The sequence below is a fragment of the Rhincodon typus genome, chromosome 4 (genome assembly GCF_021869965.1).
Source record: "Rhincodon typus isolate 14 chromosome 4, sRhiTyp1.1, whole genome shotgun sequence".
Lineage (NCBI taxonomy): Eukaryota > Metazoa > Chordata > Chondrichthyes > Orectolobiformes > Rhincodontidae > Rhincodon > Rhincodon typus.
The window spans coordinates 88082430-88106085 of record NC_063335.1 but is presented as its reverse complement, the minus strand read 5'-3'; the positions used below and the strand labels follow the sequence as shown (position 1 = coordinate 88106085).

At 40.7% G+C, this 23656-nt stretch overlaps 1 protein-coding gene across 7 annotated transcripts in view; it reads left to right on the top strand.

The window, feature by feature from the left end:
• The first annotated feature begins 1113 nt into the window (after nucleotides 1-1113).
• LOC109920931 (CDK5 and ABL1 enzyme substrate 1) overlaps nucleotides 1114-23656 on the top strand; it is a 230551-nt gene continuing 208008 nt past the window's right edge. For all 7 annotated transcript variants that reach the window (XM_048595559.1, XM_048595565.1, XM_048595563.1 and 4 more), the window contains exon 1: nucleotides 1114-1773. In XM_048595559.1, the coding sequence (XP_048451516.1) occupies nucleotides 1286-1773 (488 nt within the window). In that variant the 5' untranslated portion in view covers nucleotides 1114-1285. The remainder of the gene's footprint in view (nucleotides 1774-23656) is intronic.

Here is a 23656-nt window from a genome sequence, read left to right as displayed (position 1 = left end):
AGGAGGCATCTAAGAAGTAACTTCATTTAGGGAATGTAAGATTGTAATAACACAGAAAATACTTTCAAGCTATTCAATTGTCATTGCCTGGCACCTGCATACTGTGGACAGAAATCACTAAGCAATCATCATGTGTATAAAGTTGTCTATTTCCATCCCCTCCAGTGTAGGAATACAGTGATTATAAAATCTCCTCAGTTGAGCACTAAATCAGGTAATTTAGCTGAAATTTCTGGTAACCGTGGGGGTGCTGAAGAAGTGCTCAAGAAATTCAATATTTAGCGGAATGAAAACTAAGAGACCACGTAAAAAGAAATATTCAGGACAACAGATAAAATAGGGCACGGTAAACCTTAAATAGGAATGTAGGCCAATGCTTCCAAATCAAGAAATCTCCAGTGTAAGAGCACTGAAGTTTGGAATAAACTTTATTTGTGGACATTTCCCCTTTCGTTTGTGATTGGCTAATTATTTGTTGCAAGAACGTATGGAGCTAGGATTTATATATTTTGTGATGATACAAACGCACAGGGCCACATGCTCTTTGCTTGTTCAAAGGCTCATTAAATCTGACGAGGAGAGGGATTATGGTGCCAGTGGACACCACCCTGTTAATTCATGTGCAGTGAGAATAATGCCTTAGGTCCCTGGTTCGTGCACAGTATAAGCTCGGCATTTGCACAAGGTACATTATAACATTTACATTGTCTGCAATCCACTCGCAGGTCTGGGCCAAGCAGAAAACACACACCCACACGGCTGAATGTAACCGCAAGTAGGCGGCCAGCAGGAGACGCCAGCGGAATGGCAAAGGGAGTGGATACCGAAATCCTGCACATCGTTTGGTCGGAAAATAATGTTTGCGTCGCCCGAGGGAAGTTCCCGTGCAGATTCCGTTTCTTCGGACGCGCAACGTTTACATTCTAAAGCCTTGCACAAAATTCCCACTAGCCAGTCAAGACAGACGATGGTGTTTGCAAGAAGCCTACAAGCCTTAAGCTGACTGTACAAGTGCAACGATATGTGTGGGAAGGGCTGAGGATCATGCGCTTTGCCTGGTCGCCACCCCCTTGTCCCTCCCTCCAGCTTGCTCGGGCTAACAGAGCGCTGCATAGTGTTTGCACTGAGCACTGCACTAACACGTTTAGCTCTCTAGCGTGAGCACACACTTTTAAATGTATAAACGTACATGCACGAGATAGAAAGAAACAACTCCTATCTATATGCATAGGTACACACATTCACACACGCTGCGTTGGAATACATTCAACATTTCCACAGGAGGATGGCGGCTGTAACCAGCAGCAACAACAACCACCCCAGCTCGGCATTACATTCCAGCAGCAGCAACGAGCCTAATACCAGGAAACGGATAGACCCGAGGAGGAGGCAGGCGGCACTCAGCTTTCTCACCAACATCTCTCTGGATGGGCGCCTCACACAGGATGAGGCTGAGGAGGACGGGGCAGCGGCCAGGACTAGTGGGACAGCAGTGCCTGTCCGGTCTGGAGCTGGAGCTGCAGCTTCCCCGCTCCCTCCTCCGGGGGACAATACGGCGCTGCTCGCTGCCGAGCGCAGGTTTCAGCCGAGCGGAGCTACCGCATCCCCTCTTCCCGCACCATGTGTTCCTGCAGGCGGCGGTAGCAGGGCAAGGATCAACTCCTTCACTCAGGGAATACTGCCTGCTGCCTTCTTAAGGCAGGCATCAGTCCCCAACTACTACCTGGAACAGGGACAGATGGGCAGCAGCACTTTTGATTTGCAAAGATCCAGGTTGGTGCACAAGCCTTATGAGGATTTTATATGCTGTATGTGTGCTGTTTTATATGATAGTATTTAAGTGTTTTAAAAGTTGAATTGGGCTTCTTAAAAATCAGAACACCAATCAATAAAAGCAAAATACAGCAGGTATTGGAAATCTGACATCAAACTGAGTTATTTGTTAACTGTTTCTCCCCTTACAGATGCTGCCAGACCTGCTGAGTATATCCAGCGCCTACAGTCCCTTTAACTTTTTAATACATGCCTGTTCTGTATACACGTGTGTAGCTATGTTTATATGTGTGGGTGGGTTCCCCCCGCCTCATTATGATGAGAATTCATTCTTGGGACCAGGGGTACTCTCAAAATGATCGTACAGTTCATGGTTGTTTATGTGCAAATGTGATCTACGGACGAGGAATAGGTGGGGGTTTAAAAAGCAATAGCTAAACGCTCCCGCCTGAGTTGTGCTGTTTTGCCATTCACTTTTTTTTTGCCTCACCATCAAATGTTGTAAGTTTTAGTGTCTGAGCAGTAGGTATGAACTAAATTTGGTTTTAAACAATGTTGTTATTATTTTAAATCTAAGTGCTTGCTTGACAATATAATGCATTCATTGTACCCACCAGCTTCTCTGGCATTGAAACGTTTCTGGTGTTTCATCCTGCCAGTTATTAATTATTGTTGGAGGTTGAAATTTGACATTTTACAATCATTTTTACTAGCTCTTTTCACTCACTTGTTACTTTACTCTACTTTGTTCTTAATCCAATCGTTTTCCCTCATTTTTCTTTCTGTAGCTGATTTGACATTGAGTTTACATTTTCTTTGCATTCTTTGCATGGTTTATTTCAAAATTCCTCAATATGCTTAAAAGAGGTACACTGATGTTTACACACAGATCAAATTCCAAGTGCCCAGTTTTCGCACTATGCCATTATATTCTTGCACTTTCAGCAACTTGTCCTGCAAATAATATAGAAATGTGAATGTGCAATGACAAGTCTAGCAGATACTGTCAAATGCTCACAAATGAAAAATCTAATCTATTACATCAAGCTAATGAGAGAGATCAGTTTTTGGAGGTTGAATTCTCCTTTGGCAGTTATCCATTGATAATGCAATATTTAATGTCAAAATAGAATAGAGCAGCAATTTATTGTCACTTGTATTTTATGAAAATACAGTGAGATATATATCAGTTGTCACAAAGTGGCACTATTTTAATTACAGAAATTATAAAAAGAAATAATTTGAGACAAAGTTAGGACAAAGTTCAACTTTTGTTCCCTCCATGGCAATCTGGCTTCATGGAGTGGCTGTGGGACACCACCACTGAAGACGCTCCTGAGGCTGCCAAAGCAAGGATTTCCAGACTTCACCCACCATGCTGCCGCCGAAACCGCTGCCATAGCCAAGAGGGACAGACCAGGCCCACCAAGTTGCCAGTGCTGAAGCCGTCGCCGCTTCATTTGCCACCCAAAGCTACCATAGCCACGAGGAAGGAACTGGAACCAGAATACTGCCACTGCTGTAGCCACTGCTGAAACTGCTGCACCATCACCAGGAGGAATGGACCAGAACCATCGACATCGAAGCCTTCAATGAAGCCGCTACGGCCACGGGGAACAGACATCCAGATCTGCCACGTTGCTGCTGCTGCAGCAAACCCTCGCAGAAACAGCTATGTTGCCTCAGCTGCAGTTAAGAAGAAAAAGTGAACTTTGATACGGAAGAGAAATGAAGAAACAAAACAAAAAAAATTGCGACTGGCCAGGTGAGTTGGAGCATACAGGCACAGAGCCCGAACATGTCCTTTCCTGTCGCCAGCGCCATCTTGTAAAAGAAAACTATGGCAGAATTTAAATGCAGTTTGAATAAACTCCTCTTTTGAATGTTATATTTATACAACAACAATTGTGTATTAACTGTTTCTATGATTTTGGAACTTTGACATTAAAATTACTCCTATAAATTGAACAGTGTTTCCTATAGAAGTGTCCTAAGATTGTTTTCAAGATTTTGTGTTTATTTGAATCTTGATAGTTAACCAAAAAGTACTCTCACTAATAAGGCCTTTGTTTTCTTTTCACCAAATTACTAAGGATTCCAGTGAAGAAAAATGTTTCTCGCAAATGTTTTGGTCATCAATTTTTCCAGATTTCCTTAGATCAATACTATCGCTGCTTTTTTGTACATGGTAGATTCCCCATTCTTTGCAAAACCTCTATTAGTTTCACAGTTTTGTATTATAGTTGAATAATCGATTTATTTTCTGCTGCTGTTACATAACGTTTATGCAGATACTTAATGTAGGTGAGTAAGTCCAAGTGCCAATTACATTTGAGTGAAGTATTGGGAGTGTGACACATAAACAGAATTCTGTCACCCCTGTGGTTCACCATTTGCCATGATTTTGTAATTGTCCAAATCAAGTTTCCGTGAGCATAGAATTCATGAATGATTATTAAAAGGTAATGTAATCTAGCTTGGTGCATGCAGAGGTAGTTGGCGATAACTCGCGAGACCACCCACCCCGCCCCCACCCCGGCAAAATGTAACCATTTTACAACTAGTTTTGTTGTTCTGATTGCAACAGCGCAAAATTTGTTCATCAAGTTCCCTTGTTACGTTGCTGCAGCCACCTACAATTCTGATATTAGTGCAGAGCTAGTGCACATTGCCTATCTGTGATTTGAGCTATAGGGGCTGAAAGTGCTTATTCAGTCTCCAGTGCTTTTATTCTCTGAAATTGCCTCCTATACATGAACTGATGTTGGTAGAACTAGCAGGCATTACTAGTGCTCCACTATATAAAAAAAGCCTTATCCTTTGCTGAAGTTCAAATGTCTCACCATACCTTGGCAATGTAATACAAGCTGTTAATTCTTAACTCCTGTTGAGTCCATACTGCAGTTTGTAAATGATAAAACTTGGACTGAATATACCTCTTGAAAGACAGCATCAATTTAAGTTGGAATTACTTGGATATTAATCAAGGTAATCCTACATAACTAAGTACTGTCCGAAAGTGAAAACAAATAAAACAGTGAGCATAGGTGTTTGTAGCACCTCTCATTGTTTCCTCATGGAGTGAGATGCACCTTGGACTTTAGCATGGTTAGTCATGTAAGTATAAATATTGCCAAAGCTTTTGTATGGTAGAGCTGTTCTATAGCTACCTGTGGGCGTTACTGAAGAGCAACTACAAAAGCTCACTAATTATCCTTCCTTTTACCTCTCACCTCTACAGTCCCAAAAGTGCTTAGTATCTCACCGGCTGCAAGAAGACAGATGCTGAAGGTTCCTAATATATTAATGTTTGAAAATGTAGCCTTTAAAATGAAGGAAAATAGATTGGTTTTCAGTTTGATGAAGATCTGACTTTTTTAAGAGGTCAGAAAAAAAAAGGATCTTTACATAAGGCAACAACAAGCTGACTGGGGGGATAATTGCTGACTTGAGTTTACAACCCAGAGAGAGAGAAAGTAGCTCAGAGCAGGCCCAGTCGGATGGAGACTGATGCATTCAGAGAGGTGCGATCCTTTACAGCAGAGATGCTGTTATCAACTGTCCCAGTTGTCAGGGCTAGGGTTAAAATCCTGAGTTGCCTAGCAACAAGATGTCCAATGACAGGGAGACAGAAATATTCAGAATGGCAGTGAGTTAGTCTGAAGGCATGCTAAACCAGTTAGAAGACTGGCCAGAAAATAGCTGGAAGCTGAGTCTATGGAAAACCCATGTGTTTGCTCTGAAGGTGCTTAGAAGTCAGTAAGAAGAACATTCCAGAAACAATTCCAACCATACCAGCTAAGCAAGAAACTTTAGTGTGAAAAGTGGAGTGACTCTTCACTGACATTTGTATTGTTGTGGTCACAGTAATAGGTTGTATCTTTCTTTCTGATATTTGCAATAATACTGTTGCAAATAGGTATTGTATAGTGTAACATGTTTGTGTGTTTTTTTTTGTATAAAACGTTTGTAATATAAGTACATTGGCAACCTCTCATGAATATGTTCATGATGTAGAGGTGCTGGTGTTGGACTGGGGTGGACAAAGGCAGAAGTCACATGATGGCAGGTTATAGTCCAACAGGTTTACTTGAAATCACAAACTTTGGGGGAAACTGCTGCTTTGTCAGGTGAAGTCCTCACAAAAGAGCAGAGCTCTGAAAGCTTGTGATTGTGTTGGGCTATAACCTGGTGTCGTGTGATTTCTGTCTATGATTATGTTCAGTGACTGACCCCCACAGCAAACTAAAACAAAAATGAAACACGGTTTACCAAACCAGATCTCTCATTAGCGTCTGAGTACTTCAGTATTACCATCAGTTGGGGTCATAACTATTTATGGTTTTGTGATGGACATGATAGAAACACTTGTTCAGACTCTTTATAAGAGTTCTGTTTTCAGGTTTGGGTGGCAGAACTCACTGGAAGGATACCAGGATTTAAAGGGTTAATTTGTGAAGTGAATCTGCATAAGCCTTGTCTATTCTCCCGCATTGAGAAGATTAAAATTTAAATGAGATATTTAAAATTTTATCAGCAGATTACTGATAAATTACTTATTCTGGTTGGGGTATCCAGAAGAACAGGGCATAATTTTACAATTAGAGCCAAAGAATTTAGAAATGAAATCAGAAAGCACTTTGTACGAAAAGTGGAAATCCAGAAATTTCTTCCTGAAAAGAATGAGTCAAGTGAAATTTTCATGTCTTGGATCAATAACATGGTAGTGTCCCTACCCCTAGACTGGGAGGCCTGGATTCATAACCTCCAGAAGTGTGTGATAACATCTCTGAACAGGTTGGACAGAAAATTTCTTTACATGAAGCTGTGGTAGAGATCAGCCTGATTTTATTGGTGGCAGGTTGCCTTATGAGGAAAGAGTGAACAAAATAGGCTTTGATCTGCTGGAGTTGTGAGACAAAGAGGTGTTTAGATTGAACCGTATAAGATGCTGAGGGGTCTTGACAGGGCGGATATAGAAAGAATGTTTTCTGTAATGTGAGTGTCTAAAACTCTGCTTGAAAGTAATGTAGTCACCCACTTTTTAAAATTATTTAAGTAAGGTTGTAAGGAAAAGCCTGGGAACTATAGACGTGTGAGCCTGACATCGGTGGTGGGTGAGCTGTTGGATGTAATTCTGCAAGTTAGGATTTACATGCATTTGGAAATTAGGGGTAGTCAGCATGGTTTTTGTGAGGGGGAAATCATGTCTCTCAAACTTGATTGAGTTTTGAGGTTGGTTGGCTTGCCGAGCTGGTTTGTTGTTTTGCAGACGTTTCGTTACCGTGCCAACCAACCTCAACACCCACAACCCGAGCTACAGATCTACTCCAAAACCTTTGATTGAGTTTTTAGAGAAAGTAACCAAAAAGATTGAGGACGGAGTGGTAGACGTTGTTTACTTGGACATTAGTAAATTTGACAACGTTCGGCATCGTCGACTAATTAGTAAAGTTAGATCACATAGGAACAAAAACAGAAGTTGCTGGAAAAGCTCAGCAGGTCTGGCAGCATCTGTGGCGAAAAAGTCAGAGTTAATGTTTCGGGTCTGGTTTCTTCACAGATGCTGCCAGACCTGCTGAGCTTTTCTAGCAACTTCTGTTTTTGTTTCTGATTTACAGCATCCGCAGTTCTTTTGGTTTTTAGGTCACATAGGATTCAGGATGAGCTTGCCAATGGGATACAAAATTGACTTGACAGTAGGAGACAGAGGGTGGTGGTGGAGGCCTGTAACCAGCGGTGATCCACGGGGATTGGTACTGGGTCCACTTCCATTTGTCATTTGTATTCACGATTTGAATGAGAATACAGGAGACATGGTTAGTAAGTTTGTGGATGACACCAAAATTGGTGGTATAGTGGACAGTGAAGAAGGTTATCTAAGATTACAAAGGGATCTTGATCAATTGGGTTAATGGGCTGGGGAGTGGCAGATGGAGTTTAATTTGGATAAATGCGAAGTATTGCATTTTTGTAAAACAAACAAGGACAGGACTTATTCAGTTAATGGCAGGGCCTTGGGTAGCGTTGCAGAACAGAAAGACCTAGGGGTTCAGGTACATAATTCTTTGGAATTTACGTCACAGGTAGACAGGGTGGTTAAAAAGGTTATAAACCTCTGTAAACGTCACTCCTCAACCTCCTATGCTCCACTGAAAAAAGTCCCACCTTATCCAGCCTACTTCTATAACTTAGACACTCCATTCCCAGCAACATCCTGGTAAATCTTTTCTGAACCCTCTCCAATTTAATAATATCCTTCCAATAACAGGGTGACCAGGTTAAAAAGGTGTTTAGCACGCTTGCCTTCATTGCTCAGACCTTTGATTATAGGAGTTGGGATGTTATGTTGAGATTATACACGATGTTGGTGAGGCCTCTTCTGGAGTACTGTGTCCAGTTCTGGTCACCCTGTTATTGGAAGGATATTATTAAATTGGAGAGGGTTCAGAAAAGATTAATCAGGATGTTGCTGGGAATGGAGTGTTTAAGTTATAGAAGTAGGCTGGATAAGGTGGGACTTTTTTCACTGGAGCATAGGAGGTTGAGGGGTGACCTTTACAGAGGTTTATAACCTTTTTAACCACCCTGTCTACCTGTGACGTAAATTCCAAAGAATTATGTACCTGAACCTGTGTGTGGGTGGATACAGTCACAACGTTTAAAGGCATTTGGACAGGTACATGAAAAGGAAAGGTTTATTCTAGGCCCGAAATGTCAGCCTTCCTGCTCCTATGATGCTGCTTGGCCTGCTGTGTTCATCCAGCTCTACATCTTGTTATCTATGGTTTAGAATGATATGGGTCAAATGTAGGCAAGTGGAGCTAGTTTAGTTTGGGAACATGGTTGGCGTGGATTGGTTGAATCAAAGGGTCTACTTCTGTACAGTATGACTCTGACTCTATTTAATACAGAGATGAGGCAAAGTTTACTCTTACAGAGGGTCATAAGTCTCTTCTTCTGAAGCCAGTGGAAGCAGAGTTGCTGAATATATTTACAGTAGTGGCAGATAGATGCTTGATTTAAAAAAAAGCGGATGTAAAGTTATTGTGTACTTTGGATTAATCAGATCATATAATTGAATGGCTAAGTAGGTCCATCAGCCAAGTGGCCTATATCTGCTCCTAACTTGTATATAAATTCTTCAATATTGATTATATTCAGTGGTGATTAATAAGACTAATGGAATGCTGTCTTTTGTCATGAGAGGAGCTGAATAAAAAAGTAAGGACGTTATGTCTCAGTTAGACAGGAATCTGAAATGAAGAGTGTTAATAGTGTATTGGCACATTTCTGGAGCAAATAGATGTTAATAGGAAGGGTAGAGTTAAATCTGTGCAAATGGGATTGGCTTATTCTGCACCATTAATCATAAAATATAATGCTTTAATAGCTATGGAGAATATTGCTTTCTGTAGTTGCAAGTTCTGTAACATTGACGAAGAGAAACAGAGTTGATTTTGAAAAAAAATACAGTGCGCCTAAATGGGGAAACTTGTAATCAGAGTTCCAGGGTTAATTTCTTCTGAGTTTCTAGTGAATGTTTGTGATCATACAAGTGAAGATTGCCAGGTTGGAAGTGAAACACTTCTCCAACCTCATGAACTATTGTCAACATTAACTTCTCCCGAGTCAGGTGCAGTCAAAAATGACAAAGACTTAACAACTTATTTCTTTATAATGGGGCTCAGAATCCCTTAGATCATGAATTCTAATATCAAAAGTGCCTTTTGGGAAATTCCTCTGCTAAAACGTCTAGCAAAATCCTATCAAGGTTCTAAAAGGTTTTGCCAGAAAGATCGTAATGAAGACATCACTGATATATTCCTGGCATTGCTTTGTATGGTAATATGATGAAGAAGTGCAACATCAGTGTGCGTTCATCTTGTCTTCGTGAAATTTAAACCTAGAAAGTAAAATCAGGAGTGGGCCATTTGGCCTTTTTAGCTTGCTCTGCTATTCAATATGATCGTGGCTGATAATGTAACTCAGTACCCTTTTTTTTTCTCCCCATACCCTTTAATCCCTTTAGCCCTCAGAATTATATCTTGTTCTTGAAAGCATTCCATATTTTGGCTTTAACTGCTTTCTGTGGAGGAGAATTCCACAGACTCTGCTCTCTTGGTGAAGAAATTTCTCCTCAACTCAGTCCTAAATAGCCAGCCCCATATACTTAAACTGTGGCCGCTGGTTCTGGTGACCCCAGTCATCAAGAACATCACTTCTGTCTGATCCTGTTGGAAATTTATGGCTTTCTATGAGATCCCCTTATTCTTCTAAACTCCAGTGAATATAACCCTAACTCTTCATTCAACAGTCTTGCCATCCCAGGAACCAGTCTGGTAAACCTTTGTTTGTCATTACAGAGACATCTTGATTTTGGTGATTAAGAAACTCATAAGCCTCCTTCATACAATATTGGATGTGAGGGTGGGGAAACTTGCAGTACAGTTAATGCAGTTGTGCCTTTGTAAAACAGAGGCTGAGAGTATTTGCCTTTTCCAACTGGAACAGTTGGAAATTTATGTTAGGGGACTGAAACACAGTAGTGTTTGATATGATCAGGTAAAGGTTTGGTGATGAGTGACCAGCCAACTGTGCACCAAAGCCCCTCAGGTTGAGTGGGTGAAGATTGAATTTGTAATTCAGGAAGCACAGGCAGGGTTTATTTTATCCGGAATAGTATGTGAGTCTGGATTATGATGAAAAAATTATTACGTAGGGGGAGAGACCAATCAAGATAAGGACTGACCTGAAGGTCAGAGATAGCTAGAACTGCAGATGTTGGAGTCAGAGTCAATAAAATCTGGGGCTGGAAAGGGACACAGCAGGTCAGGCAGCATCAGAGGAGCAGGAGAGTCGATGTTTTGGGTTTACACCCTTCATCAGTCCTGATTCTGCAGCAACGTTGGCAGAAGCGTATGTACCGTGACCAATTTCATTGTCCCCCAACTGTCCTGTAAACAATCTCTTTCTGGGATAGTTTCTCCTGGCAAATACTCACTCCCATCCAAGTGGATATTTGTCTAGAAGATATAGGAATGTAGAAACAAAAGTAGGCCATTCAACCCCTCAAGCCTGTTCCATCATTCAATGAGATCATGGCTGATCTGTGAGGTAACTCCATATATCTGCCTTTGTCCCACATTCCTTAAAACCTTTGTGTAATAAAAAAAATCTATCTTAGATTTAAAATTAACAACTGATCCGGGATCCACTGCTGTTTGTGGATGAGAGTTCCAAACATCCACCAACCTTTGTGTGAACAAATGGTCCTAACATCTCTCCTGAGCAGACTGGCCCTAACTCTCAGACTGTGCCCCTTTGTTCTAGAATCCCCAACCAGTGGAAATAGCTTATTTTCATCTACCCTGTCTTTTCCTGTAAACATCTTGAAGACTTTGATCAGATTCCTCCTTAACCTTCTAAATTCTAGAGGAATCAGGCCCAATTTTTATAAATTCCTGACATTAATTTAATTCCTGAAGTCCAGGTGTCATTTTTGTAGATCCATGTTGTACTCACCCCCCAGGGCCAATATATCCTTCTGAAGACGTGACTCCGGGGAAGGCAGGGTTGGGTGTTAAACATTCCTCTGTACAAGATATTGAACAAAATGGGAAAAGATGAAAATGGGGAGTAATGGTGGCATTGATTGAGAAAAGTGTTGCAATACTGCAGAGGGAGGACGTCCCAGAGGATTCAAGGAGGGAATCGATTTGACTAAAGTATAAAAATAAAGTACAGTTACGTTTCCCAGAGTAATCTTTATGACACGAACTATGGGAAGGATGTAGAGAAACAAGTTTGCAAGGAAACTGCAGAAGAACAAAATGTTTAAAGTAATTATAATGGAAGCTTTAATTGTCTGAATTTAGACTCGGATAGCAATTGTGTGAAGGCAGAGAGGGGTTCGTAAATTGTGTTCAGGAGAATTTTCTAGAGCAGTATGTTTTCATTCCAAAGAGAAAGGAAACACTGTTAGACCTTGTTCTTTGGAATGAAGTGGGCCAAATAAATCAAGTATCATTGGGAGGACATTTTTAGTGATAGTGATCACTGTGTTTATAACTAGGCTGACTATAACAAAGCTAATGAACAGTACCGAGGAAGAGTAAAGTAATTGGAGTAAAGCCAAGTTTGATGATGTAAGAGCAGCCAAATGTCAGTAGGAAAAACAGCTGAACAACGATCTACCTCCAAAAAAGAGACAGTTCAGATACAGTCAAGGTATATTCCCGCGAAAGGCGAAGTGTTGGGCATCAAATCGACAGCTCCCTATTTGACAAAAGAGGTAGACATCATAATAAAGTAGAAGAAGTCTGCTTATAATGGATGTCAGGTAGAAAATACTGTTAAGAACCACCCTGACTAAAGTAGGTCCAGGGCAGTGAGGAAATATCAAATAAGAGAAGCAATGAGGGAATGACCAATAGAGCGGTGATAAACATAAAAGAAAATTTCAAAGTTTTCTAATAACATCTGTAAACAGGTTAATGAAAAAATATCGAGAGAAATTGAAAGGAGGAGTGGGGCTGAGTTAACTTCCAAAAAGGGGATTTACAAATGAAGGCGGATGATGTGGCTGAAATATTAAACAAAAACCTTGCATCTGTCTTTACCAAGGAAGGAAAATAATACACAAACAATGGTGCAAAAGAAGGAAATTCAGTCCCGAGAAGGATTCACAGTCAATGAAAAGATATTGAATAAGCTGACTGTACAAGATAAGTTGACAAAAGATTGAATGAGAAGTCAAGATAAATGGAAATTGCAAGGATGCTGGCAATTTTTCAGCCTTCCTTAGACTCAGGGTGGTGCCAGAGGAGCAGAGAATTGCAGAGAAAACACCCTTGTTGAAAAAAAATTCAAGGATCAATGAAGCTGCTATAGACAACTCAATTTAACTTCAGAAACAAAACTGAAGTTGCTGGAAAAGCTCAGTAAGCCTGGCAGCGTCTGGCAGAACTGAGGAAAGGTCACTGGAACTGAAACGTTAACTCTGATTTTTCTTCATAGATGCAGCTCAGCAGGTCTGGCAGCATCTATGAAGAAAAATCAGAGTTAACGTTTCAGTTCTGGTGACCCTTCCTCAATTCTGCCAGACGCTGCCAGACTTGCTGAGCTTTTCCAGCAATTTCTATTTTTGTCTCTGATTTACAGCATCTGCAGTCCTTTTGGTTTTATTCAGTTTCACTTCAGTTGTGGAAACCTCTAGAAACAGTAATTTGGGACAAAGTGATCACATGAACAAATGTGGGTTAATTAAAGAGAGCCAGCATGGATTTCTTGAAGGAGAATCTTTTTTCACTAACATGGAGTCTTTTGATGAGGTGATCCAGGCAACACTGTTAATGTACCTCATAACGACTTCCAGAAGGTATTTGATATAGTGCCACATGGGAGACTTGTGAGCCAAATTAGAACTCATGGAAGAATAGGGGACAGTAGCAAAATGATACAAAATTGGCTGAGTGATAGCAAACAATTAATCAATATCTATTGGGCTGGGGGTAGTTTTATAGTGACTTCCCAAGGGGTCAGTGTTGGATCCTTGCCTTTCATGATATGCATTCATGATCTACAGCTTTGTGCCCAGAGTATGGTTTCAACATTTGTGAATGATAAGAAAGTTAGAGGAATTGTAAACTGTGAGGAAGATCATGTCGAATTTCAAATGATATTGATAAGTTGTTGAAGTTGGCAGTTAGGTGGCAGATGAAGTTCAGCTTTATCTGGATAAGTGTGATGTGGTGCAATTTAGTAAAAAAAAATGAGAGACAATACAAAATAAAAGTTACAATTCTAAAGGGGGTGCAGATGCATGTGTATAAGTTATTAAAGGGCCCTCTTGTGGCATAATGGTAGTGTTTGTACCCCTGGACCGGGAGGCCCGAGTTCAAGTCCCACTTGCTCTAGACCTGTGTAATAATACTTCTGAACTGGTTGTTTGTATAAAATGATAAATTAAAGCAGTTCATAAAGCCTGGAGTATTCCAGGCATCGAGCATATGAACAAGGTGTTTTGTTGAACGTCTCTCAGACACTAGTTTGGTCTCAGACAGAGTATTGCATCCAGTTATGGGCACCAGACTTCAGGAAGGTTTTGAAGGCACTGTTTTGAGGGAAGGCAGATGAGTTATCCTGACCAATATTTATCGTTTAAGCAGTATCATTAAAGCAGATTATCGGTTCTTCTTCATCATAATTTTTTTTCTGTCCTGCATATTGGCAGCAGAGTTTCCCACATTACAGACATGACTGCATTTCGTAAGTACTTCAGTGGTTGGAAACTACTGAGAGCTATCCTGTACTTGTAAAAGATGCTTTACAAATGCCAGTTATCTCATATTGGGAGAACTTCTTGAGCTTAAATACTGTTTTTACTTCAATTTCATTCTTGGGATGAATGGCAACATCAGTATTTAGTGGTTGCATTTAAGTACCTTTGAGAAAGTGCTGGTGATTTGCTTTAAAAACAAAAATTCAGCCTATCCTGCCCATATCAGCCATACAGAGCTATATAGCATGATCATACTTTGCAGCTTACCTCAAAAGCTCTGAGTTATGGCAATACGAGTGGATTTCCGAGTTTTTTTATTCAAAATGATGCGAGTTTCTGCCTCTGCCATGCTCTTGGTCACAGAGTTCCAAACCCTAACTGACCTTTGGATGCAAAACTGCTTTCAATGCCCCTCTGATTTTTATTTACCAGTCACTTCAAATGCTGGTTATTGACCTGTCTGCTAAGTTAAATAGATCCTTCCTCCCCACTCTGTCTTGGACTCTTAAAATGTTATAAACCTCTGTTCAATCTCTCTTCAGCCTCAACTGTTGCAAAGTAAACAACCCTTGACTTTCCTCGTGGCTAAAATTCCTGATTCTGACAACTATTCTTATAAATCACCTCAGTACCCTCTCTACTGTAATCATACTCATCCTGTAAATCAGTGAGCAGGACTATATCCTGTGGCCTAACTTAACATTTTGTATCAGTCAAATATAGACTGTCTTTAAGGAATGCAAGAACAAGCAATGTCTTTACATATTCTAAAATTATGGGCTGAAATGAGAAAGAACTATTTTAAAAACCTTTGTTTTGCAAAGATTGCTTCATATTTCAGAAAGCAGTTAACCTAATACTTGTGGAAAACATCATGCAAATAGCTAAAGTTTAGAACTGGATCTGAAACATTAACTTTGCTGTCTCTCCACAGATGCTGCCAGACTTGCTGAGTTTCTCCAGCAGTTTCTGTTTTTTGTTTCGGATTTCCAGCAACTACAGTTCCTTGAAAATTTTCTGAAGAAGGGTCCAGACTCGAAACGTCAGCTTTCCTGCTCCTCTGATGCTGCTTGGCCTGCTGTGTTCATCCAGCTCTACACCTTGTTATCTCAGATTCTCCAGCTTCGGCAGTTCCTACTATCTCCAACTACAGTTCTTTGTTTTTTTTTTGATCAAGTAAGCAGTTGTTTGAACAAGCAGCAGTTGAAGTTTGGGTTGTAAACAACGGGCTCTATGTAAAATATAGTTCTGGTTGGCAACAAGAGTTTGGTTGGTCTATGGTCTCGTGTCCAATTATCAATGGGAGAGACCTTTGCCTGTCATGTGATCGGTTCTTATGTAACTGTACAGCTTAAGGCTGGGAACAAGATTTTAAAAAAATCTCTCAGGAGCTGCCTGTCTACTCTGTGTTGGCAGAACCCCCTTTAAACCTGAAGCAAACTATTTAATCTTTCCTTTAGCAGTTGCTGCAAAGTGTGACTCTTGATTAATAATCAGAGACATTTTACAAGCAAACCAGCTACCTCGTGTTACTTGTAAACTAGTGGAAATATTTGGAGAAAGTCAACTGAAAAGTTTTGACCAACGTACCTTTCTAATATTCTATTTTACTTTTCTCTGTGAGTTTCTCTCTCTCTCTCTCTCTCTCTGTGTGTGTGTGAGATAAGGGAAATAGAGTTTTAATATGTAGTGTTATATGCAGAGAGTGTACAACAGTTTATCTGTAGCTAGGGTCTAATTACTCATGATAAATAATAATCACTGTTGCATAGAAACGTAAAAGTGCTTTCAATCGTATTGGAGCTGGAAATCAGGTAAATTGGGAATTTTGTATACTTATTTTAACATTTTTACCTTTTCTGATCACTCCAGGAATAGTAGGGCTTGATTTTCAGCATGCACTGCCAGTGAGTTGACTAAGAAAGGAAAGTATCCCGTATGTCTTAACCACCTTACCTGCCCTGCTAACATGACTGATCTGTAGACGTACACTGTGAGGTTCCTCTGTTTCTGTACTCTTCTGAATCTCCTTTTAATTATTCTGTTTCCTTAGCTTGTTTGTTCTCCTCAAGTGTATGACCCTGCACTTATTCATATTATTTTCTGTCAAAATCATTGCTATCTTTGTCATGATTAATTGCCCGGCCTATCGTTGTATCATCTGCAAAATTCTTGGTTGTACATTCAAGTCCAAATATGGACGTATAAACAAGGATTGGAAGTAGGTTTTTCAGGACCTTGAACCTGCACTTGCCATTTAATAAGATCGTGGCTGATCTGATTGTAACCTTAAATCCACATTCCCACTTAACCCTGAGAACCTTTCATCCCCTTGTTTACCAGCTCAGTCTTAAAATCATGGGATATATCCCACAAAAAGCAAGGGCCTATGAACTGCGTACTGTGGAGCCCTCTGGAAACAAATTCTAGTCACAAAAACACCTATCAACCATTACCTTTCCTGCTCCAGTGACTCTCAGCCACTGAACTAACTTTGGATCCACAGGATCACTGCAGTATATGCAGTGTGGGTACAACTGGAGTGCTATCATCAATGGAACTGCAGGATTTGAGCATGTGACAATAAAACAATGATAATATATTTCCAAGTCTGAAAGGGGTGAGAGAGAGAGATGAGGAAGAAACATTGCGGGTGATGGTGTTCCCATTTGTCTACTGCCTTTGCTTTTTTGAATTGGAAGAATCCACTGATTTTTACAAATCCCGAGAAGGTTCATTCTCAGAAATCGTTGTTTGATGATACACTGTGCAGTCTTTCTTTGTGTTCCAATTTCAGTTTCTGTTTTGCAGTTAATAGCTGATGTTGCCTTGGTGATGTTTCTTCACCTTTGCTGACTGCTGTCTCCGTGGCTGCCATGCTTTGCTGTACTGTTTAGCCCTGAAGTGAATAGCAGATGTACAAGTTTCTAAAGACAGGTCAGGTTGGTAGTAGCATCAGCTAGTAGAGAGAGAATAATGGCCTTAAAGAAAACATTTTTTTTTTGCTGCTTTATGCATTGAGTCATGGCTAGGTCATCAGCAATGTGATAACTAAAGAACCATTATCCAGTTCAAAGTAAATACAAGGAAAATATTCAATAAATACAAAAATGGGCCCAATACCGACTACAAAAAGTGAATGTTTCAGGGAGCAATTTTTTTTAACCAGAGTATCAACATGTATGTTTTTATTCCATATATTGGGTATTTACATACTTTTCATTTTATCAACAACCTGAAATGACTGCTTATGTAGTGTTCTACAGAAATGTCTGCAGTTCGTAGCATTATCACAATATAAGAAATTAATTTGTGAAGTGGAGGCAGCATCGGATTGGTGGGACATGACCATTTCAACTCTCATATCTTAAGAGTTTTGTGCCACATCATTCCTGACTCTCTCTGATAAGGTTGTGGTTGCATACAGGTGACTGTTAAACACAGATGGGTAAAAAGCCAAATCTTAGTCTACTTAGGGAGAGGGTAGTTGTAAACATCTTTAGTGTTCCTTACTAGTTTAGCACCTTTCACTGTGTTGGGTCAACGTTACCTCAGTGGGTATTACTTACAGTGATTGTGCATCGTCTTAAATCTGACATTGGGAATTTGTTCTTTGCCAGAGATAAAATTTGTCTCCATTGTAAACATTTAGCTGAGTGTGAATAAGTCCTCCCATATAACATGGTGGAAAATGAAAGATATTCACATGTAATAGGATCTGTGTAGGAGGAGAGAAATTCTTGCTGGCATTTCATGTTTGCCTGCCAGGCATTTTGATGGAGCTATCTGACAACTGCATTAAACTGATGAACATGAATATCACACAAGCATATGTGCATAGAAATACCACTTACAATATGTGAGTAAGCCACTTGGCCTTGTCAGTCCATGCCAGTGTTAATGGTATACGAGCCAACAGCCAACAGAATGCTGGCATATCTAGCATTCCCAAGTACCCTCCACCTTTTCCCTTCAATTGACCATCAAATCTAATCCTGAATGTTGATGTCGATTTTACCTCAACCATAAGATGTAGGAGTAGAAGTAGGCCACTTGGCCCATCGAATCTGCTCCACAGTTAAGGTCCGATAATCCTCAACTCCACCTTCCTGCCTTTTCCCCATGACCCTCGATTCCCTTACTGATTAAAAATCTGTCATTCTCTGTCTTGAATACACTTAATGACCCAGCCTCAACAGCCATCTGTGGTGAAGACTTCCACAGATTCAGTATTGTCTGAGAGAAGAAATTCTTCCTCATCTCCGTCTTCAATGTGTGACCCCTACAGGAAGTTTCAGTCAAGAATGAAGTGGTCTTTAGCAACTTCAAATAGTTTACTTGTGCCTGAAGTTAGATTTGTCCACACTTTTTAATAAATGTTGAGCAGGCAGCTAACTTGGAGGGACTGGGAAATTCACTTGCCCTGGCTCAGGATTTTTGTTTATTTTCTATCCATGTGAACCTTTTGCTTTATCTGTTGCCATCAGAACAGTTTCTTTGGGCTGGAGATGCTTTGCACAACAATGTAACAAGCTCCCTTTCCTCCCTGGTGACACACACAGCTCATGCCCAGCGAGAGCAAGCCCTCTTGAGCATTTTGCCAGTTCCCTTTGCTACAGGGAGCACTTTCAAAGCCAAACAAGCCAAGTAGTATTTGTGAACTTGTAATGACACCAGTTTTCTGACAAGTTGCCTGTCAGCACCTCTGTTCCTTTGCATTGTGCCAAAATCAAGAGATTTTGACACTTAGTAAAACACTTGAGCTTCATACAAAGAAAACCATTCTTCACACAGTCTTATCCGCTGACAGGCTGCACACCAACCAGCCTCACTGCATTGTTTTACAGTCTGCAATCTAGCCTCCATCTGACCCATCCAGTTTAAATTTCAGGTCAGGAACCAGGGTAAGACTAACACACTTTATAGTATGCCACTGCCCAAACGACTGACAACAGTGATAAATTGAGACTTTACAACTACAGGAAATGGTTTCGTGGCCTAAGAGGAGAGCTCAGAAAAGATGATGAAGGAATGCAAATATGTCTAGAATATGTGGAGTTGAAGTTTCTTTCTGCGATTTATGAAGTCTTGTGTTGTATGTCATTTGAAACGGCAGCATTTATTTGAACTGCGCTAGCTGTGCATCTGCCGAGAATCTCTTCGAGTAGTGACCAAAACAAGTTATCCTGAATGGTAGCTTTGTTTTCTTTTAGGAGGATGTCAAATCATGTGTTCAGATTGGATTGCTGGCACCGCTACAGTGCAGGGAACTGGCAAGAAAAGAAAACTGCTTTAAGAGTAACAGCTGAAGTACAAAGTCCAGCACAGAATATAGTATTAAATAATGCATTCATTTATTTACCATTGCAACACACTAGAAGCCTCACATTCCTTCACACAATGAATCCTTTTTGCAGTACATCCTTTTTCCATATGCAGTTTTGTTTCTGTGAATATTTTGATTTTCATAAGCGGCTAAGGTGTTGAGTCTGGTAGTAAGTGGGGAAGTATCTCCATGGTTAAGGGTTTTACTGACCAACAACCATGCCATCAGTCTATTGTCAATCATCATGAAATTAATGGAAGGCAGTGTGGACATTGCAGTAGGGTTAGGGTTGGGTTACAGATGTCATTTAGTTGTCAATAATCTGCTCACCAATGCTCAGTTTGAGTTTTGTCTGGACTACTTGACTCCTGACCTCATTACTCCATTGGGTCCAATACGGATAAAGGAATTGCGTTCTAGAGATAAGCTGATAGTGTCTGCAAGTGATAGTGATGCAGCATTGACCAATGTGGCATCAAGGAATTCTAACAAAATTCCATTTAGTGGAGATATTAGTGGCAATGGGGAAACAGTCCGTACAAGAGAGTGTGAGTTGAGAGCAAAAGCAAGTGAAAGCTCTCTGCTAGTTGGATTCACGCCTAGATGCTGAAGGCACCAGGGTATTATTGAAGGAATTTCATAAGGTGACTGACCTCCTAACTCCCCAAACACTGTCTATCTTCTGTAAGGTACAAGTCAGGAGTGTGATGGAGTAAACTGGACTAACCTGGGTGGGTGCAGCTTCCAGGGCAAAGTAGCTAATTTGATTGGTACCCACGTATCACCTTAAACATTCACTTTTTTATTGTTGCTGTACAGTGGCAACAGCATGTACCATCTTTCAGATGCAGTATCTTATGTTTGATAGAACCTTGCAAACTCATAATGTCTAGCACCAAGAAGAATAAGGGCAGGAGATGAATAGGAATACTGCCACCATTTACCTTTGAAGTCGAGCACCATTCTAACTGGGAATGATCCCGTCGTTCCTTCACTGACACTGGCTCATAATCTTGGGCTTTATCCCTTCCCAACGGCATCATGTGTTGGACCTCCACCAAAGGGGCTGCAGCAGTTCCTATTGGCAATTAGGGATGGACAGCAAGTACTGGGCTTTCCTGTCATTCCAGCATCCCGTGGATGAATTTAAAGCAAAGCAATGCTTTGATGTGGAATTCCAGGATTTTGATCCAGGAATGATGAAGGATTTGTGATAAATGTCCACCTGTGTGTCCTGCCTGTGTTTCTCTAGGTGGTAGAAGTTATAGGTTTGAAATGTGATGGGTTTTTTTCTTGTTGGGCATTTGGGAGTCAAACAGGTTGGTGTGGAACTGGAGTGACCGATCAGAGAGCAGGCTTCTTTTACAAAAGGACTGTGGTAAACTAGTTCAGTTTATTATTTTGAGAGAAATCACAAACTCAAAGGTTGTTTTTACTGGTGCCAGATTTTTATTTCCAAGGTGCGATCTGAGCTGCTAATCAACATTATAGGGCCACGCTATTCCTAATCTGGTAAAATAACACGACTGCATCCTCACTTGAAAGCAATATGTCTTGTTTCTGTGTAGGATGCATATTATAACACTATTACAGAATGTTTGCATGTGCTGACAAATATTCCATTAAAAGCTTTCATGTTAAACATGTTTTAATAAAGCTGGGTACAAAGCTTCTCTAACAGTTCAATGAGTAACTCTTAGTGAACTACACAGGCTGGGAAAGCCTTAGGCATGATCTGTGTTCAGAGAGGTGAATCACAAGAAGTTAGCATGCAGGTACAGCAAAATAGACTGGCATGTGGAATGTTGTTTATTGTGAAGTGAATGAAATATGAAATGTTTTGCTACAGTTTTATACAGCCTTAATGAGGCCACATCTGGAGTGTCCAGTTTTGATCTCCTTATTTAGGAAAGGATATAAGTGCCTTAAAAAAAATTCAGAGAAGGTTCGCTCAACTGATTTCTGGGATGTGGGGAAGGTGGATTATTTTATGAGGAAAGCCTGTCTTATGACAGGCTGTGTTTATATCAATTGGAGTTTAGGAGAATATGAGATGATCTTATTGCTTTACTTTATATTAATTAGTTTGTTGTAATTATGAATGTTTACACCACAATAAGGAAACAAGGGTTGCACCTGGTAATGTGTGTCTGTGATGTACCTTGTACTGGTTGCTATAAGTGCTGTGTTTGTAAAGGGCCTAATGGTACTTCCTGAGCTTTTTATCAAAAGAATGTGTATTCTTCCTAAGCACTCAACACACCACTAGCTGGTCTGCTTTAGAGATTTAGTTGTTTAAATAAACCATTTAAATGTAAATACAGGTGTCATGGGCAGCTGGTTTATGTCCTTTTGAAACAACAGTAGTGCCCACTCTGAGAGGTCAATTTTGTAATTTGCATTTGTATCTCTGTCCAGAAGCAACAATTTTCTGTGCTAAATGTGGAGCTGATTATAGTGGGAACTGAAATTGATCAGTTGTCAGACACAACTGGCAATGGATGTCAGAAGCGCTTTGATTCTGTGTTACCCTCTCACAGCTCCCTCAGCTATCTGCTTGTTGTCCATTTCGATTGCCCACGCACAGTGCCGCTTCTTCATTTAGCTTTGTACGTGGACTTCCCTCAATTTAGATCAGGTCCTTCAGAGAGCATCAAACTTTAGGGAGAGCTGTTTGCAACTGACTGTTGAAACCTTGTAGTGTACACTAGTTGTCAGCATAGACCAGCAATTTGTTGCTGCAAAGCACGAGCGCTAGGAATATTAACAAGGAGCTGATTCGTATGCCCCCCAAGGCCATGCTGAGGGGTTCGTGGTCATTTTGTGGACTTTCTCCTAACTTCTCCAGAACTGAACAGAGCTGTCCTCGTTGACTGCACCGCACTAGCATCTGACCCTGGACAGAGCACATGTAGCAGATGCTCCACCTGCTTCTCAATCCCTGGCTATAAAGTGTTTTTGGGTGTCCTTAGGCTGTGGAAAGATGCTGTATAATTAAAAATCTCTTTTAAAAATGTGGTCCCGAGTCAGAAACTGGAGCCTGGTTTATATTCTTCGTTGAGCCAAACTGAGGGATGGAGAATGCTATTGGTTGTTGAGGCATATGCAGCCAACCAACAAGAAACCTGGCAAACAGTTCCTACAACTGCAGCTTCAGTGGCAAACAGACCCTCTTGTCTTTCGCTGCACATTTTGTGCAGCCTTGTGATTCAGGCCAGGGCCTTTGATTTGCTTTGAAATCAATTGCTTTCTATCAGTTGACGTGAACAGAGATGTTGACATTGTTCCCTAGCTGAGATAGCTTGCTGATTTGCAAAGAATTATGTGGTGATAGTGATTGGCTTAAATGCATTTCCAAAATGGTTTATTATAAAAAGCATCTGCTTATTTGCTTCTCAGTAAAACACTCTCTTTAGGCGCTGTGCAAAGGGAGATACTGAGAAAGGAAATGCTGGTACTTTGTTGAAAGATGATTTATGAGCAAAGGTCCTCCTGACCTGGCTGAAAAACACAAGTTGGATGAAGTGGTGTCAGTTTTCCCTTCTTGCACTAATTGAAGGAAAGGAACTGACTTTCAGTGGAGAAAACCTACAGCAGTATGGATCAGATCAGCAACACAGCACGTGGCTAAGAGAATTTTCCAAAAAGGTATTATTTTGATAAAAAGTCAAAAGTTCTTTGTAGAACATATGTGTTAATGTGCCTACATATAAATAATGATATATCAACTCCCCAGTGCCTCAATTGCTTTACGCCAAATATGAAATAGAACTATTTGGATTGTTCTGTGGAGAGCCAGTATGGACCTGATGGGCAGAATGGCTGCACTCTGTGCTAGAATGATTCTGTAAGATACTGGGATTTTGTCAGCTGCTGCCTCTCAGCATTGTGTTTCAGGTTAGGTACACAGACTGGTCGTGCGCTGTAACCAAGAGAGGTCAAACGCAGACTCTGCCAACAGTGGGCAATGGGATTAGGGCTTAGTTTGGGCATCTTCATGTTTGGGTGTGGGGCCAGGTGCTCCGAGGTAAAGGGTTAGATTTTGGTGTTCCAGGGAATGATGGGGTGAGGATGCTGTTTACAGTGTGGTTGGTTAAGAGAGTGGTTTAATGTGAAGTTGAAAGGTGTACTCTCGCTCAAGATTCTTATGATAACAAGGTGTAGAGCTGGATGAACACAGCAGGCCAAGCAGCATCAGAGGAGCAGGAAGGCTGACGTTTCGGGCTTAGACCCTTCTTCAGAAATGGGGGAGGGGAAGGGGGTTCTGAAATAAA